Raw genomic sequence first — 19,684 nt, 5'->3', positions numbered from 1 at the left:
TTCCCTGTCCTAAAAACGAACACAAGGGAGACACCAGCCACAGCCACTGGAGCAGCGCTGGGCTGAATTGGGACATTTGCTCCCCCTCTGCCGCCAAATATGAGTGGACCACCACTTTGACGAAGTATCTCTTTGCCCAGTTCGAAGGGTTCAGCATATAATTACTTACTGCTTAGCATACAAAGGGGAGATGAATAACATGGGGATGCTTTTTAAACAAGCAACAACCCTGCCACCCACACCTCTTTGGGGCTGGCTCGTGCCTATGGAGATCTGCAGCAAGTGCATCCTGTATAGTTAAGCCATGTCCTTTTCCAGTGCTTAGCTTTGAGCATGAACAGCATGCTGGACTGTCCTCAAAGCTGAGCATGAACTGGACTGATTATTACATAGTAGCCCTCCCCCCTACCCCCCCCCACACGTTTTGTTTGCAGCAGGGCCCTCCATGAGATCGTTCACTGGGTTTGAGAACAACCCCAGTCTTGTGCCAGGAAGGCTTTTTCTGCAGTCTAATAAGGATTACTTGGGTGTAACAACATTTGCTGAATTGTCTTGTAGCGATCTACTCTTCCTTATGACTGCCGCTAATTACAGTGTAGTGCAAGTAAAGGTGTGCCTTTATTGCAGAGTTCACACAAGGCAATTTAGGTTTGCATAATTTACCAGAAGTGGGAAACCTCTGACCTAGGCCATTGAATGCTTTCTATTAACATTCCGACATTTGCAACAGGAATACAGCACCATTGATTCTGTGGTGGGGTTTCCAAAGGACGTGGGCAGGGTCTGGTTCAATGGCTTTTGTAGGAGGACAAGCTTGTTTGTTTTGCAGAGATGAACAAAAGGATCTCATTTGCTCCGTTCCACTGTTGTCTGCAAGAAAGGCATGTCTGGCTTTCTGATATTGTTCCCAGACCAAAACATTTGCTCACACCTGCTTTATTGTGAGTCAGACCACTGGTCTGTCTAGCCTAGCATTGTGTTGACTCTAATTGGCAACAGCTCTCTAAGGGTTGTTCTCAGCCTGGCCACCTGGAATCCTTAGCTGGAATTTCTGGAGATTCAGCCCGGAATCTTGATGATGATGATGATGATGATGATGATGATGATACTACATTTCAACAAAATAGTTCTCAGTGCAGTTAGCATAGGAAACAAAAATGATGGTTTCCTTTCCCCAAAGGGCTCTTGCCCAGCCATTTGAATATGAGCGCTAATGGACGGGGGAGGCTTTGAACGACAATCCAGGGTCTGCAGCTAGTGAGCACTACTGCATCAGCACCTTTTGGAGTCAATATTAGAGTGTTGTTCACTTTGTTTCAACTGGGATTATATCTAGAAAGACTAGGAAAGATAGTTCTATTGCACTGTAGGACAGTCACTTTTGGAGCAAGAACTGGGAATACAGATCTGGGTTCCTTAATACTACTACTATGACAACTAAAATTTATATACCGCTTTTCAACAAAAGTTCCCAAAGCAGTTTACAGAGATATAAACAAACACAACAAACCAACCAGTAAAATAGCTCCCTGTCCCCCTCAAAGGCTCACAATCTAAAAAAGAAGCATATGATAGACACCAGCAACAGCCACTGGAGGAATGCTGCGCTAGGGTTGGATAGGGCCAGTTGCTCTTCCTCTGCTATATAAAGAGAATTATCACTTTTTAAAAAGTGCTTCTTTGCTCAGTTAGCAGCGGGGTCAATTTAATGTTCTGTGCTGAGTGTTGGGATAAAAACAGATGTAAAATAAAAAGAGCAGTCACAGTGCTTCCTTGCTTCACGACTGAGCTGTAGATGAGCACGTCAGCCAGTCAAGCACTGGTTCAAGCTGTACTCGTATCTCTCCCTTGTTTGGTTCTCTGTGTGTGTGCCCGTACATGGGTATTACATTTGGAAGTGGGGGGGGGGGGGGCTGTCGTGGGTTCTACCAAGGAATGCTGTATATGAGAGTTCTCATCATGTATATGAGAGTGTGGAGCACCATTGCGCACAAGAAAGCTCTTGCACGAAAGGAAATTGGTACACACACACACAAAATTCTTTAGGACTTAAGAGCTGGTTCACATCAGGTGATGCTTGCATGTGTGAATTAAGCCAATACCACTCAGAGTTCGTTCAAACATGGTACCTTTCAAAGGAGTTGGTTTGCACATTTACCTGCGCGCCCCCATGCTGTTATGCAAACGAGTGAACTGAAATGGCTGAGTTGGATTGCCTATAACAAAAACGAATACTGTATGTTTCATACATTTTGGACAAACAATGGAGAGAGTAAAGACAGATACATGAAACAGGAGTCTAGTGTAACTGGCATGGCCAAACAATTAATATTTAATGTTAGTATTTTTATATCTTGCTTTTCTTTCATAATGCACTTGAAAGTGGTGTATCATATGTAGGATTCCCGCAGAGTCTCCCATGCAGGCACTGACCAGATCTAGGCCAGCTTAGCTTTGCAAAGTTACTGCATCATGTGCTTTCAGATCATGCTCATATCAAGCTGTCTGTTCTTAAGAGATTTCCTGCAGCAATGAAATGGGAAGAGGGGTTAGGGAGCATAACAATGCACAACACAGATGCATCAGTATAAAGGCTGACTGTTACTGCATGGAACAGAATTGTACAGCACTTGGTTTCTTTAGGAGCATCTCTGAAGTTAGATTTTTACACCACCACAAATAATGGAACATAGTGTTCCATGTAAACATCAGTTTCCAGTTAAAAGGAATGTGGTATATTGGAAGAGGCTGAAATGATACCAGAAAAACCTCTGGTATTTTAAATAATGTACAAAAATCCTCTTTGGCTTTTCTCGACTATTATGCATTCTTCTGCATTAGCCTCCTCTTCCTCCATATCAACCATGATTCCCATCTTTATGTTTTCCCTTATCTCCCACACAATCATTCTTCCTAAGTCTTTTCTCTCACTCATCTCTCTATTTTCTTTTAATCTCCCTTCTTCTTCTGTGCGCTATTAAGTTTTGTTTTATTTCAAAGTTCTCTGCAGTGTTTTACTCCTTCAAAGGAAAAATCTAATGACACCAGCATTTACTGTGCTGAACTCCACAATTTGCGGAGCTTCCCCATTTCTGCTGCATAAAATAAACTCAAGAAGAACACTATAATATGTAACCGTTTTGGGAGCCTGTGGTTCACTACCCCGTATTCAGTCTCTTTTCTGCTTTGGCTACATTAATGCCCAACACATGGTCGTTGCCAGAAGCACAGTCACTCATCTCCTCTTCTAACTCATCTCGCCATTATTTTTTAATAATATGAAACATAGGGTTAACTCTAGAATAAGTCATCTAGAGATGAAAAGACTGGAAACATTATTATGGGAAGCCAGGATTCTTCTTCTCTTTTTGCTACTGTCTCAAAAGGTAACCAGCTTCAATGGTTCTGCTTTACTGGTTGGGGAATTTTGTACCAAGCATTCGTATTCAGACTTATACATTAATATACTATAATTGTCAAGCAACTAATTTGGTGTGGTTCATAAAGCTATGCAACTTTTTTGGAGCAGATGTGCAAAGCTAAACAGCAGAAAATGTTTTTGGAGGGAGATCCACTACTGTTGACAAGCCACCTAATGGCACAGTGGGGAAATGACTTGACTAGCAAGCCATAGGTTGCCAGATGACTTCTCAAGTAATCATCATGGTGGTTGTCATCAGCGGGGAAGTAACTTGCCTAGGGAGTAAGAGGTTGCTGGTTTGAATCCCTGCTGCTATGTTTCCCAAACTATGGGAAACACCTAAATCGGGCAGCAGTGATATAGGAAGATGGTGAAAGGCATCATCTCATACTGCGTGGGAGGAGGCAATGATAAACCCCTCCTGTATTCTACCAAAAAGACAACCACAGGGCTCTGTGATTGCCAGGAGTTGACACCGACTCGGCAGCACACTTTACCTTCACCACTACTGTCTTCTACCACCCATAAATGGTAGCCAATAAAGTGGGGCAGGGAACTTCACAATGACACAGCACACATTTGGCATGACTGTTACTGGGGAGAAAAGAGAGGGATGGGGAAGCTGATTTTGGCATCAGTCGTGACAGGCAGTTCAGGCCTTGCCTGTAGGAACAGAAGAAACCTTCTTTATTTAAAGAGGGACCCTGGATTCCTGTAAGAATCCCAGATTATTCAAGCTAGCAAAGGAAGCTCACTGCAGGAAGAATAAATGTTGCAAGTGGCAATAATGTGATATTCAGGGTATATGGTGATGAAAATAAAGAATGCCAGATTTTTTTCTTTTGGAATAGGCATGTAGCTGAAATATCAGTGCCACTAAAATGTCCAATGAGCGTAAAAATGTAATGTGATGATAAATTTAGTTGTCATAGTATTAAAGAAGAAAATGCCATGTATATCTGACTCTCGGTTTTGCTTGACCATTGTGGTATTGAGTGTCTGATGTTTGTAGAAGGTGAATTTTCAAGCTGAAATTGTTTCCTTTGTAGATGTAACCTCAAACTTCATTCTGACTTCTGTTTCTCAGGTTTCTTTGTTCTGCAGTGTAATTAAAGTTATAATTGCAGGCCTCCAGAGTGTACTTCTTGGTACTTACGACTGCTGTAACACTTTACAGGTTTTGCCTCTGGGTTCTTCTGGTGCTTGACGCTTGCTTTCTTTTCTTCTTTCTGAACAGTAAGATCTAGTCTCTTCAGGATTAATATGATTGGCATGTGTTGCATGAGAAATCACCACATTATATGTAAACATGTTGAATGCGGATACCTTTTCCTTATAACCATCTTATTTGTCAGTATAATATTTTTAGTCACTTTTTCAAAAGATATTTGGTGCTGTGATTTCTCTTGAACTTTTGATACTAAGCAGAGGATCCCTAAAATAATCTGAATTATAACAATGTAATCAAAGCATCAAAATGAATATAACTGTGGAAGAAGTCAAAAGATGGTTAAAGAAATTGTACTGAAGATGGTTAGACTGAAATGCTTGTTCAAGCATGCTATGTTGGTAGTCTGCATTGTCCTTTTGGCTTCCTTACAGACCCTTCACAAATTTGCATGCCAAGTTTAGTTCCAAAACATGTCTCTCTTCAGTATTGAGCATGCTCTTAAATTCTTTGTTTTCATCTTCCTTGCATGAGCACATATCTAAACATGTGTCAAGAATTCCTGAGAATTTAAAGAAATGCAATAACAAAAAGAAATGTACACTATTACCTTTTTAAGCTTTGTTTTTTGTAAGCAGTTACAATAGAAATAATACATTTTAACTCCACTTGGAAATCCTCTTTGTGTTGTTCTCCACTCCCACCCCACACACATTCATGCTTTGCTTAAAATATTAACATAACTGTGACAAAACGGTGCATATGAGACTGCTGGGAAGTAGGGATAAGTGAATGTGTAAACAAGTACATAAGAACAGCCCTGCTGGATTAGGCCCAAGGCCCATCCAGGCCAGCATACTGTTTCACACAGTGGCCCACAAGATGCCCCTAGAAGCCCACAGGCAAGAGGTGAGGATATTCCCTTTCTCCTGCTGTTGCTCCCCTGCAGCTGGTATTGAGAGGCATCATGCCTCTGAGGCTGGAGATGGCCCACAGCCACCAGACTAGTAGCCACTGATAGACCTGTCCTCCATGAATTTGTCTAAGCCCCTTTTAAAGCCATCCAAGCTGGTAGCCTTTACCACATCCCATGGCAGAGAATTCCATAGATTAATTACACACGGTGTGAAAGAGAAAGGGAGAAAATCTTTCTCTCTGTTCGTGGTGAATCAAATCTCAACATCCTTAACTCACTAAATCTCCTGGAGCATGTAACCACAACCCAAAAGGTTGTGGTTATGGTTGTGGTCCATGCATTATTTTATACACCTCTATAATGTCTCCCCGCAGTTGTTTTTTTTCTAAACTAAAAAGCCCCAGGTGTTGTAACCTTGCCTCATAAGGAAGCTGCTCCAGGCCCCTGATCCAAATTACTTGTCCTCTTCTGCACCTTTTCCAGTTTTACAATTTCCTTTTTAAGATATGGTGACCAGAACTGTATGCAGTACTTCAAATCTGGTAGCACCATAGATTTGTATAAAGGTATTATCATATTAGCATTTACAGTGAGGGAAATAAGTATTTGATCCCCTGCTGATTTTGTCCGTTTGCCCTCTGACACAGAAATGACCAGGCTATAATTGGAATGGTAGGTTTATTGTAGCTGTGAGAGGCAGAATAACAACAAACAAACCCTCAAAAGCCCAGTGCCCAAAAGTCAGCGATGGATTTGCATTGTAGTGAGGGAAATAAGTATTTGATCCCTTCACAAAAGATGTCTTAGTACTTGGTGGCAAAACCCTTGTTGGCAGTCACAGAGGTCAGATGTTTCTTGTAGTTGGCCACCAGGTTTGCACACAACCCAGGAGGGATGTTGTCCCACTCCTCTTTGCAGATCCTCTCCAAGTCAGAAAGGTTTCGAGGCTGATGTTTGGCAACCCGAACCTTCAGCTCCCTCCACAGATTTTCTATGGGATTAAGGTCTGGAGACTGGCTGGGCCACTCCAGGACCTTCATGTGCTTCTTCTTGAGGCACTGCTTTGTTGCCTTGGCTGTGTGTTTTGGGTCATTGTCATGCTGGAATACCCATCCACGACCCATTCTCAATGCCCTGGCTGAGGGAAGGAGGTGCTCACCCAAGATCTGACGGTACATGGTCCCGTCCATCGTCCCTTCGATGTGGTGAAGGTGTCCTGTCCCCTTAGCAGAAAAACACCCCCAAAGCATAATGTGTCCACCTCCATGTTTGACGGTGGGGATGGTGTTCTTGGGCTTATAGGCAGCATTTCTCCTCCTCCACACACGGCGAGTTGAGTTGATGCCAAAGAGCTCAATTTTTGTCTCATCTGACCACAACACTTTCACCCAGTTCTCCTCTGGATCATTCAGATGTGCATTGGCAAACTGCAGACGGGCCTGTACATGTGCTGCCTTGAACAGAGGGACCTTGCGGGCACTGCAAGATTTCAGTCCTTCACGGCGTAGTGTGTTACCAATTGTTTTCTTGGTGACTATGGTTCCAGCTGCCCTGAGATCATTGACAAGTTCCCCCCGTGTAGTTCTGGGCTGCTTTGTCACCATTCTCATGATCATTGCAACTCCACGAGGTGAGATCTTGCATGGAGCCCCAGACCGAGGGAGACTGACAGTTATTTTGTGTTTCTTCCATTTGCGAGTTATCGTGCCAACTTTAGTCACCTTCTCACCAAGCTGCTTGGCGATAGTCTTGTAGCCCAGTCCAGCCTTGTGCAGGTCTACAACCTTGTCCCTGACATCCTTCGACAGCTCTTTGGTCTTGGGCATGGTGGTGAGTTTGGAAGCTGAGTGATTGCTTGCTTCTATGGACAGGTGGCTTTTATACAGGTACTGTAACAAGCTGGGATTAGGAGCACTCCCTTACAGAGGGTGTTCCTCATCTCAGCTCGTTACCTGCATATAGTGAAAAGACACCTGGGAGCCTGAAATCTTGCTGGTTGATAGGGGATCGAATACTTATTTCCCTCACTACAATGCAAATCCATTGCTGACTTTTGGGCACTGGGCTTTTGAGGGTTTGTTTGTTGTTATTCTGTCTCTCACAGCTACAATAAACCTACCATTCCAATTATAGCCTGGTCATTTCTGTGTCAGAGGGCGAACAGACAAAACCAGCAGGGGATGAAATACTTATTTCCCTCACTGTATATTCTCAATCCCTTCCTAATGACACTCTTAAAGAACTCCAAATGTTTCTTCTATATGTTTAACAATTTTGTTCTTAAATATGTTTTCCATCAATTTACACATACAAACATAAGAAAAGCCCTGCTGGATCAGGCCCAAGGCCCATCTAGTCCAGTATCCTGCTTCACACAGTAGCCCACCAGAGCAAAAGCTGAGGGCATGTGCTCGCTCTCCTACTTCTGCTTGCCTCTGCTACTTGCCCCAGCACAGAAATTAAGCTAACCAATCTTTAGTTTCCTGGATCCCCCCCTAGAGTCTTTCTTGAAAATTGGAGTTACATTAGCTACTCTACAGTCCTCTAGTACAGAGCCTGATTTTAGGGACAAGTTACATATTTTTGTTTGGAGATGAGCAATTTCACATTTAGGTTCCTTCAGATCTCTTGGGTGGATGCCATCTAGCCCTGGCAATCTGTTAAATCTTAGTTTTTTAAGATAGTTTAGAGCATCCTCTCTCATCATCTCAAATTGGCCCAGTTCTTCAGCCTCCAAGCTTGAGAAGCTCAGTTCCGGAGTGGGTTTATGGTCAGTATCCTCTGCGATGAAGACAGATGCAAAGAACTCATTCAGTTTTTCTGCAGTCTCCTTAGCCTCCTTAATAATCCCTTTCATGCCCTTATCATCTAAGGGTCCAACTACCGCCCTGACAGGTTTTCTGCTTCTGATATATTTAAAGAAAATTTTGTTATTGCCCTTGACACTTCTAGCTTAAACTCTCTTTTTGCATTCCTTATTGTTCCTTGCATTGCCTTTGCCAGAGTATGTTCCTTTTTGTTCTCTTCTTTTGGACAGGACTTCCATTTTCTGAAGGAAGTCTTCTTCCCCTTTATAGCTTCCCTGACTCTACTTGTTAGCCACGCTAGTGTCATCTTGAACTTTGTCATCTTGAACTTGGCGGTACCTTTCTTCCTCCTTGGTATACTATGTAATATGATGATGCCCTTGAGTTTGCCAAAGTGGGTGAAATTCACAGTTTATTGCACATGGACCTAAAAATAACCCAAGATGGTATGCATATAGTTCCAAGATTCCTTGCTGCTGCAAGCTGCTGTATTAAACAGAGTGATACCTCTGAAATAACTTATAAGGTGGATTATTATATTCTACGAAGTATGAGTCACTGTTTTCCCTCCTATGAACTAACATATAGTTATTTCTTATTAAATCAAAATAGGTTTAGTAGATTCAGTAGGTATAGTGAAACAAAGTCTTTTCTAATCATTCCACCACTGACTAAGAACCCAAGCTGGAGCTATGCAGATGAAGGTAGGGTTATGTATATAGGCGCAGGTGTTGATTAGCCAACTGGTAATGTTTTTTTTACACTGACAAGCAGGATATACATTTGTTCAGTACATGAATACGTTTTCAGTCACAGGGACGGGATGCCAGTTTGTCACTCACCCCAATGCTGTCTCTGAGTGCACAGATTTACTTTTCTCCCATGTAAGTAATTGGTTGCCATTCACTGTTAAGGAAAAAAAGCAAGGTGGTGTTGAATACTGCTGTAGTAAGGGGGAAAACTACTCTGGGAGATCCAGTTTGTCACTGCACAGGACACACAGGCTCACTGCAGGCATGGGTAGGAGTGATACCTTTAAGCATGAATCAAGCAAATCCTTACCTGCTCCTCTGCCACCCCACCGCTTTTCCAGGCATGGCATGGCACTGCTCGGAAGTCCACGTACGGCCATGGGGCTTCACCCAGCAGCCTGCATGTGGTGGGGGGGACACACGATTGTGGTGCATGCGTAGTGGCCATGTCGTCCCACCTCATGCAGCCTGCTGGGTGAAGCCTCACAGCCGTGCGCGGACTTCTGAGCTACACTGTGCCTGGAAAAACAGCTGGGCAGTGGAGGAGCTGCTGGTAAGGACCTGCTTTACTCATGCTTATAGATACCACTCCCCGCCCCACTGAAACGATTCCACCAAATCCATTCAATGTGTCCCTGCTGGATGCACCAAATAGATTTGTGCACATCCTGGCCGGTGGGGGAGGGGGCTTGTCTTTGTCATGTACAAGTCCTTCCTCTATACATCTACAGCCATTACTCACTCAGTCACTTACCAACCTATCACAATAAAGGATATTTTACTTATATATCACAACTGCATATCAACTACTTAATTTCTGGCTGATGTTTCAGTTCAGCTATTTCAGTAGTTCTATATAAAGTAAATCTACAGACTTGATGGCAGATTTCAGTGAAATCCTGGCTTTCTTGAAATTAATGGGCAGATAAGTCTTTGGCTCCCATAAACATAGGATTTGAATATATGTGTTTCAAGAATTAAATGATGTGTTTGTGTAAAAACAGAATCTGCAGCTATTGATCAAAATGAGGGAAGCCTTTTTCCTGCTTGGATTTTTCTTCTGTTTAACATTAGCAGCACTCTGGAAAACTGATATAATGGAAATGTGAGAACACTGATTACAATGTATGTAATTCATTACAGGATGCAGTTTTGAGGCAAGTAACACAGTTCTGGATGAGAAACAAATTAGATTATCCTGCTCGTGAATGCTCAAGAATAATTATAATACCACCCATCTGAGAGAGACTGTGGGCAGGTTCAAATGATATGGTCCACACACATCCCCTTGCCACACAGCATGCACATCCTCAGATGAGGAGCAGAATGTCAAACCGTTCCTAAATGCATGGTTCCATATTTGTAGCATCTGAACTACCTTTCCTTACCTCAGCATGTGAAGCGGAATGGCACACCAGTAGGGCAGTGGTGTGTGTGTGTGTGTGTGTGTGTGTGTGTGTGTGTGTGTGTGTGTGTACAGGATGCATGTACCCTTGCTTTTAATCGCATGATGTGAGTTGATGGTATTTGGTGGTATTTTCTGAGCCAGGACTGTGTGGAGAAAGAATTCTGTTTCAAAAGTAAGGCACTTAACTATGGATAAACAGTCTGATGTTCTATAATTATCCTTAGTACAATATATTATACACTCCTTCACCTGATTTTTTAAAATGTAGATAGATAATTTTATTATACAGTCAATGAAAACCACCCTTGCAGAAACAAAGGTAGAAAATCTATAAATCGTACATAGAGTTGTTGTTATTATTAATAATAATTAATAAATAATTAAAATAATAATAAACAACTTTATTTGTTAGCCACCCCATAACAAAATGTTCTCTGGGCAGCTCACAATAGAAGATTAGAACATACAATAAAAACACGTAACACATTAAATCATAACAGACAAAAAATTAGTTAAAAATCAGATCAAATCTGAAAATCAGAATGTAAAAGGCCTGGGTGAACAAAAAAGTCTTTACCTGGCGCCTAAAAGAACAAAGTGATGAAGCCAGGCGAACCTCACTGGGGAGACTATTCCATAAACAGGGTGCAACCACCGGAAAGGCCCTCTCCTTGGTAGCCATCCGCCTCACCTCGTTTGGCAAGGCACCCTGAGGAGGGCCTCTGAAGAAGATCTTAAGAAGATTGGGTAGGGACATATGGGGAAAGGCACTCTCTTAGGTAACCCGGTCCCAAGTGATTTAGGGCTTTAAAGGTTAAAACCAGCATTTTGAATTGGGCTCGGAAATGGCCTTGCGGCCAGTGCAGCTGATGAAGCACTGGCATGATGTGATCAAAACGTCCAGTCCCAGTTAATAATCTTGCAGCCCTATTTTGTACCAGCTTCAGTTTCTGGACCATTTTCAAAGGCAGCCCCACGTTCAACACATTGCAGTAATCTAAGCGACAGGTTACCAGAGCATGAATAATTCTGACTAAGTTATCTCTGTCCAGGTAAGGTCACAGTTGGTGTATCAGCCAAAGCTGATAAAAGGCGCTCCAAGCTGCAGAGGCCACTTGAGTCTCTAGTGACAATACTGGATCAGTGATCACCCCCAGACTGCAAACCCGGTCCTTCAGGGACAGTGCAACCCATCTAGAACAGGCTGAACATCATTCACCCAGGCAGAGTAACTGCTGAACAACAGTACTTCAGTCTTGTCTAGATTGAGTCTGAGCTTATTCACCCTCATCCAGTCTATTACTTCATCGAAGCACTAATTAAGGACAGTCACCGCTTCACCTGCGTCTGATGAAAAAGAAAGATACAACTGAGTGTCATCGGCATATTGATAATACCTCAAGCTAAATCTCCTGGTGACCATTCCCAGCAGTTTCATGTAGATGTTAAACAACATAGGGGAAAGAATGGAACCTTGCGGAACCCCATAGCATAACTGCAACGGGGTTGAGCAGTAGTTCCCCAGCACCACCTTTTTGGAACGGGCCTCAAAGTAGGAGTGGAACCACCTCCAAACAGTGCTTCCCACCCCCAACTTGGCCAGTATATCCAAAAGGATACCATGGTCAATGGTATAGAAAGCCTCTGAGAGATCCAAGAGAATTAACAGGGTTGTACTCCTCCTGACTCTTTCTCTCTATGCATAGGTATTTCCACAGGGCAACCAAAGCAGTTTCTGTTCCAAAGCCGGGCCTGAAGCCTGATTGAAATGGATCTAGATAGTCTATTTTCTCCAAGAGTGTCAGAGCTGGTCAACCACTACATGCTGAAGCCCCTTGCCCAGGAAGGGAATATTGGCCACAGGTCTATAGTTGCTTATATCCTCTGGGTCCAGACTGGGTTTCTTTAGGAGTGGTCAAATAATAGCTTGCTTCAATGAAGCTGGGACCACTCCCTCTTTTAATGAGGTGTTTAGAACCTGCTGGACCCAGCTAAAAATTCCCTCTTTGTTAGATTTAATAAGCTGTGAAGGGCAAGGTTCAAGCACGCACATGGTTGACCAAACTTGACTGAACACCTTGTCTACATCCTCCGGGACCAATAACTGAAACTCCTACAGAAAACTAGACCAGGTTTTACTGTGGGTGCTTGTCCCAATGATCCTGCATCAGCCATAGTGTCCAACTCATGGTGCATGTGAGCAAATTTACCCTTAAAGTGCAGTGTGCAAATATGCCACAGCATGCTAGCAAGGGTTCTAATGCATCCTGCCCAGGACCAGATTTCAAAAGGCCCCGCACCACCCGAAAGAGCCCTGCTGGGCGACATTGAGAGGAAGCAATGGTGGATGAAAAAAAAAGTTTCTTCTGTTCCATCCCTGCCACAGAGTAAGTGCAATAATGAGCTCTAACCTGTGTTCACTCAGACTCACCCACGTTTTCCACTTAGAGTCCAGCCTTCTCCCAGCTTGCTTCATCTCCCTCAGCACAGGTGTATATCAAAGAGCTGCACAGGTTCTGCTTGTGGGAGAGGGCACTTGGGAGTGATTGTGTCGACTGCCCAAGTCTCTAAGACTCTAAACCTCAGAAGGAAGTGATCTGGCCATGACAAGGGCATAGATGACATATCCCCTGCTTCCAAATCACCATCCGCTTGTCCAGTTAAAAAACAAACAAACAGATTCATAGTGTGTCCCAATTCACGTGTTGGTTCAACAACATGTTGGGGCAGCCACATGTTTGTCGGGGCAGCCCCATGTTTGTCATGACAGCCATGACAAAGTCCTGAGCTGCCCCAGAGAAGGCAGCCTTAGCATGGATGTTGAAGTTACCAGGAACAATCATTCTGGGAGTCCTCAACACCAAATCCATGACCACCTCCATGAGCTCAGGCAGGGAGATAGCTGGGCAGTGGGGTGGGCAGTACGCCAGCAGAATCCCCACTCTGTCCTGAGAGCCCAACACCAGCTAACTTGATAAATTACAGCAGAACCCCCCACCCCCGGCCTTCCAGACAATGCTGATTCTGCACTAAATATCCAGGTGGACATAGCTGGGAAAGACTGTGTTTCACATAACTTAAAATGTTGGACATATTACTGGTCAGGTAGGCTAAAAAAGAATCATAGTTCTGAGGAAACCAAATGCAGTCTTCTGAGATTCAATAAAATTATGATTTTGTTTAAATTTGCCATCAAATTTAAAATATTGATATAGTTAATATAATTTGGCTTGGTTTGGCATCAGTTACATATGATTTGGTATTTATGATTATATACAACAGGCAGATACATTAGGAACCATCAAGAAGAGCACAATGTAAAATGCACTGCCTGTTTAAAGCGCATCTCACATTTTGGGGTGTGCTTTTCCTGAAAATGGTAGCTGAACTTTGGGCTGTCTTAGCCAATATCCATTGATAGTTCTGATGTTCACATCAAGATAGGATGTTCACATATCTTTCAAAAGCATTTATGCTAGTTATCATTGCAGTTGCCTGTGCTATCCTGTTACAACTTGTTCGTAACCTTATAACACCATTTCCACTGTCATAGTTAGTACATTTGAGTTGTCCCGTGTCCAAAAAATTCTTGCCTGAATGCTTTAAAAATATAGATGATTCTGGGGGAGATGCCTGAAAATTGTGATAGTGGAAGCATCCTGAATGAGTTCACAATATTTTATACTGACCTTATTAATTTATAGTTGTTTCATGTTTCTGGTGCCATGAACTAATCTCTCTTCCATTGTAGTAACATTAATTCTGACATTTTCCTGTATAGATCTACAAAATCTATATGTAACTATTGATGGCAAATTTAAACAAAATCATAGCCTTATTGAATCTCTGGTTGCATTTGATTTAGAGCAATGAATAATAGTAGTTCTGATTCAAAAATCCTAGTTCTAATTTTTTGCTTGAATTTATCAAATGAACTAACTTTTGAAAATGTCTAACTTATTGCATTTACCCTGTCAGTAATGAAGGAATAAGTAGAATTCCTAAGGCTCTTACTTTTTTTCTTTCAGCTTCTTTTCTAAGCTCACAGTGTCTCTTCAGCCTCCTCTAATCAGAGAGCAAACTTGCCTTCTTTCTGGGTTTCAGAGGTACTTCTTGCTTTTATTCTTTCGCTCTAGCAACAACACTATTGACCACATTATTTGTTGTGCGTATTCTTCTAATATTTCCTTTCAGTTCCTTAATGTTAACAATCCTTGCATTTATTTTTGACATTATTTAAACATCTAACTACTAAATTTTAAAAGAGGATTAGGGGGGCGGGGAAATCTGGCATACTTTAATTAAAACATTTTTTGAGTGCATTTACGATATATAAAACTCATGAAGCTCCCTGAAAGCTTAGCTTACTAAATTCCTTAAGTTTTATTAATCATATGATGTACTTTGGTTTTTCTTGTATTCCTGTTTCATCCTCACTATCATGTTATGTCTCCTCTATTTTTAAACACTATTTTCAGTACATTTTGAGATATCAACCAATTCAAATACTATTGTTGTTCCTTTAAATTTTGAATTTTCTTATACTTTTGTACATCTCATTCTTCTTTAATCTAAAGCAGATTTCCTTATATAGAAGAATGATTGAGAGATTCCAGTCCATCTTGTTCTTGAATGCCTTCCTGGAAGCAGATTCTTAAATTAGTGGACTGATCTGATAGGTCTATATAATGCACTTGTAGGACCACACAATATTATATTGGTCACACAACTCAGCTTCCTGAAAATCTCAGCTTTTTCTCTTCTCCTCTGTTCAAGTTCCTAGCCCTTACAGGAACAGATTTGCTTGGAAGTGTGTTTGTAATGTCTGCTGGAACAGGGACTGAATACAATTCCAACAGTCAGGGGGCAAAGCTTCAGTACCTGTATTATAACTTGTCTCTCCTTATTACTAGCAAGAGCCAGAACAGTTATCCAAATTTGTTCAGTTTTATGTTTTGATTGCTTAAGTGCTGTCAAGTCAGTGTCAATTCTTAGCAACCACCTAGACAGATTCTCTCCAGGATCATCTGTCTTCAACTTGGCCTTTTAGGTCTCTCAGTGGTGCATTCATTGCTGTCGTAATCGAGTCCATCCACCTTGCTGCTGGTCATCTTCTTCTTTTTCCTTCAACTTTTCCCAGCATTACGGACTTCTCAAGGGAGCTTGAGCTTCTCATAATGTGTCCAGAGTATCATAGTTTGAGCCTGGTCATTTGTGCCTCGAGTGAAAATTCTGGTTTGATTTGTTCTATGATCCATTTGTTTTCCTGGCTGTCTATGGTATCCTCAAAAGTCTTCTCCAGCACCAAAGTTCAACAGAAGTATCTTGCTTCTTCAAAGTCCAACTTTTGCATCCATAGAGTGTCATAGGAAAAACCATTGTCTGAACAATTCTAATCTTTGTAGGTATAGACACGTCACGGCCTCCAAATATCCTTTCCAAGGCCTTCATTACAAGCCTACTAAGTGCTAGTCTCGGCGTATTTCTTGACTGCTGGATCCTTTACTATTGACGGTCAACCCTAAAAGGCAGAAGCTATTCACCACTTCAATATCTTCATTATAAATTCTGAGGCTGGTTGCTGTACCCATTGTCATTAGTTTAATCTTCTTTACACTTAGTCGTAGTTTCATTTTTTCATTGTTTTCCATGACTTCCATTATTAGTCAATCCACATTCTCAGCTATCAGAGTGGTGTCATCAGCGTAGCAAAGGTTACTGATATTTCTGCCTCCAACTTTAAAACCACACTAATCTTCTTCCAATCCAGCTTCTTTCAGTATATGTTCAACATATAAGTTGAATAAAGAAGGAGAAAGTATACAGCCTTGTCTTACTCCTTTGCCGATCTGGAACCAGTCTGTTTCTCACCATGTTCCGTCTGGACTGTGGCTTCCTGTTCTCTGTATAGGTTTCTCATGAGAACAATGAGATGTTCTGGGACACCCATTTTCCTAAGGATATTCCACAACTTGGCATGGCTGACACAATCTAAGGCTTTTCTGTAGTCAGCAAAGCATATATTGACTTCTTTTTGGCATTCTTTGGCTTTCTCAATTATCCAGCATGCATCAGCAATAATGTCGCTTGTTCCTCGGCCTTTTCTGAAACCAGTTTGAACATCTGACATTTCCCTTTCCATGTAGGGCTCTAATCTGTGTCAGATGATCCTGAGCATAAAACTGAGCATCAATTTTATATAGATCACAGTAATTCTGATTTCTTAGTATAGAACTTGCCCGTGTGCATGTGTGCAGTAGAGTGTAGAAATTCATTCATTTTTTCCTGCTCTAACGAAATTATAGCACATTCCTGTTTACAGTTAGCAGTAGAGGAAGTTGAATAGGAAAGTAGTATACTCTTCTTTCTAGTAGTTTTCAAGAAAAAGCTATATAGTACTCATGGGCACTTTTGACATAAAGCAAAATGAGGACAAGTACGTCATTAGCACAAGCAGCACCATTATCAACACAAGTACAAAGATCTATGGAGGATGGCACACTCAGAGCCTTCGTTTCCATGGAGCACCAGAATGAATCTCAGAAGTTTTGGATCAGGGTAAGGTATTTTGTTAGCCACAGTAACAAGTTGCATTCAGCTAAAAGGCGTCACCACAAAATGTTGCCATCCCTCATCATTTGCAAAATATTTTCTTTTCCTCTACTATGTCTCTTGGCACCAGGAAATCCAAATTTGAAGTTGCTATTCTGTATAGCTGTTTTGCATTCCTAACATTTCTACCTATACTAACTTGATGTTCTATACTTACTTGATAAGGCTTAAGAAGAGAAAAATTGTCTATACATGCTTTAATTATTTGTATATAAGTCTATGTACTGTCCTTATTTAATGTTCCTAAATTCAATTCAAGTAAGCTGTTTTTAATTCATGTGCAAAAGAGCTAATAATTCTGTTTTTGTTAGATTTATAATGCTGAAGGTTAATTCAAGGATATGTTGCATTGTGTGGCAGTACTTAGCCTTAATCTACCCTGGCACTATGGTTTTCTTCATCCCATTTTATTAGAAATATGACACAAATTCCTTGTGCATTATTGTGTAAGTTGATGGTGCTGTTTATAGGTAATTGAATAAAAACCATCTTCTTTGGCCTTCTAATACCCTGCAGCGATCTCAGTTGAAACACCAAACAATCTTTCTTTTCTTTTTCTAGGCCTCCTGATACAGGGTACCCAGAAGGCTGTCCTGGAGAGCCAGCAGCTCAGCCAGATTACAGTTTAGGAAACAAACGGAAGGTATCATCTGCTAGGCCCACACACACAGAGCAGCCCACAGTTGCATTTCAGAGGAGCCGAGGTAGATCTGGGACATTGCCCAGCGATTATAGATATTCACAGGAAAATGTGAGTGAGAAAAGCAAAGATTACAATGTGCCACCTCTTGATATTTCTGAACTACAAATATCCAGTAAAGATCACTTCTGTACATCACAAGGCAAAGGAGAGGAAAGTCTGCAGACAGATCCAGCACTGTTGAATAAGAAACATGGCCTTGTGCCCCAGCGGCCTTCCCCATCCAAAAGAGTTAATAAATATAGACGACAGGACAATTCTTCAGCATCACTTGCTACTCCACCAGAGTCGTTACTGACACTGCCCAACAGACCAGTTCAATCTGTCTCTCCTACCTCTGCTAATGTGGTTGTAGGTCATTTGTCTCCTTCTCAGTCTTCTGTAAAGGTTTCTGGAAAATTAACAAACACTGAGCTGCCAGAACCACAGCAATCAGAGTCCATAGAAAATGTTTGTCAGCACTTAGAAGAAAAATCGCATCTCAAATCTGAACCTGCTCCTTCGTTGACGTATCGCTACCTTCTGAAACCTGGAATGGAGACCTCAAGGTCCCCTTCACCACAATTTGCTCCCCAGAAGTTAACTGACAAGCCTCCCCTTGCTCTCCAGGATGAGAATCCCACAAGGTAATTTGGTATTATATAAGCTGTTGACTTTGCTAGCTTTGTGAAGTAAAATTAATTATAGTTGTCCCTCAAGTCTGCATAACATTAAGCTTTCTATTGGGTTTTACAAATGATGAAGCAGAACTGGTAGAGTAGTACTTCCAGCCTTCTTTACTAAAAAAGAACACTCAGGGGTATCGCAACTTTTGAGCGAGGGAAACAAATGTCCCTTGCAGGGTGGGGAGTGGGGAGGCCCAGGGCACTCAACCAACAAACAGGCCCTCACCAACAGCTGACGCCACATGCAGGCTGCTGGGATCAAGGAAGCAGCCACACACAGTCTTTTGCACACCCACACCAGTCTAAGATGAGCAGCGGGATGGTGGAGGAACAGGTAAAGCACCTGCGTTCCTCCTTCTTAAAGAAACCGATCCCCGCCTGCAGCTGCTGAGCTGGCTTGTGCACATCCCTACTAGTCATAGGGTCATGCTGGATAATTCAATTAAAACTTCACTTTAATGTTTGTGAGAGGTGAAAAAGTCTAGTTCCATCCTAGGGATAGGAAATGGATTGAAAATGAAATGACCATAATGTGAATACTGTGAATGGTTCTGGTCCCATTTAAAAAGGGATAGTGTGTCTCTTCAGGTACCTTAGCCCCAAGCCAGTCAAGGATTTAAAGGTCAACACCAGCACCTTAAATTGTGCCTGGTCACTAAATGGTAGCAAATACAGCTTGAAAAGGATTGGTATAGTGTGGTCTGCAAGTCTGGAACTAGAAACTCTAGGGACTGCATTCTGGAATAGAAGAGTCTTTAAAAGCAGCCCCATGTACACACTGGATTACAGTAATCCAATCTAGATATCACAAGGGCATGGATCACTGTTGCCATATCTTAGAAAGAAATGAGCGAAGCTGGCACACCAGTGATTAACAGCAGACACCCGAACATCTATGTGCAAAGCCAGGTCCAGAAACACTCCCGAGGTGCAAACCTGATCCTTCAGTGGGAGTGCAACTCCATCAGGAACAGGATGACAAACCATCATCATATCCACAGTTTTTTCTGATCAGGATAGCATTTTCAGCCTGTTAGCCACTGCTGGCTCCAAACACAAGTTAAGAGCATGAACCACTTCTCTAGCTAGAGCCGACGCAGATATACATAGCAGATATACATAGCATGCGATAGCATGCATCCTGGCAATGCAACACCCAATGCCAAACCCCTGGAGGACTTCCTCCAGCAATTTCACACAGACATGAAAAAAGCATGAGGGACAAGATAGAACTG

At 42.0% G+C, this 19,684-nt stretch overlaps 1 protein-coding gene across 4 annotated transcripts in view; it reads left to right on the top strand.

Moving 5' to 3' along the window:
• Positions 1 to 19,684, top strand: part of SHROOM2 (shroom family member 2) — a 176,769-nt gene that overhangs the window by 139,158 nt on the left and 17,927 nt on the right. For 3 of the 4 annotated variants that reach the window (XM_053311753.1, XM_053311756.1, XM_053311755.1), the window contains 2 exons: positions 14,501 to 14,578; positions 17,646 to 18,410. In XM_053311753.1, the coding sequence (XP_053167728.1) occupies positions 14,501 to 14,578; positions 17,646 to 18,410 (843 nt within the window). The remainder of the gene's footprint in view (positions 1 to 14,500; positions 14,579 to 17,645; positions 18,411 to 19,684) is intronic. The other variant, XM_053311754.1, reaches the window with a different exon arrangement.

This window comes from Hemicordylus capensis, chromosome 3 (assembly GCF_027244095.1).
Source record: "Hemicordylus capensis ecotype Gifberg chromosome 3, rHemCap1.1.pri, whole genome shotgun sequence".
Lineage (NCBI taxonomy): Eukaryota > Metazoa > Chordata > Lepidosauria > Squamata > Cordylidae > Hemicordylus > Hemicordylus capensis.
Note: the sequence above shows the minus strand (reverse complement) of the source record. Positions and strands in the feature narration are given on the sequence as shown.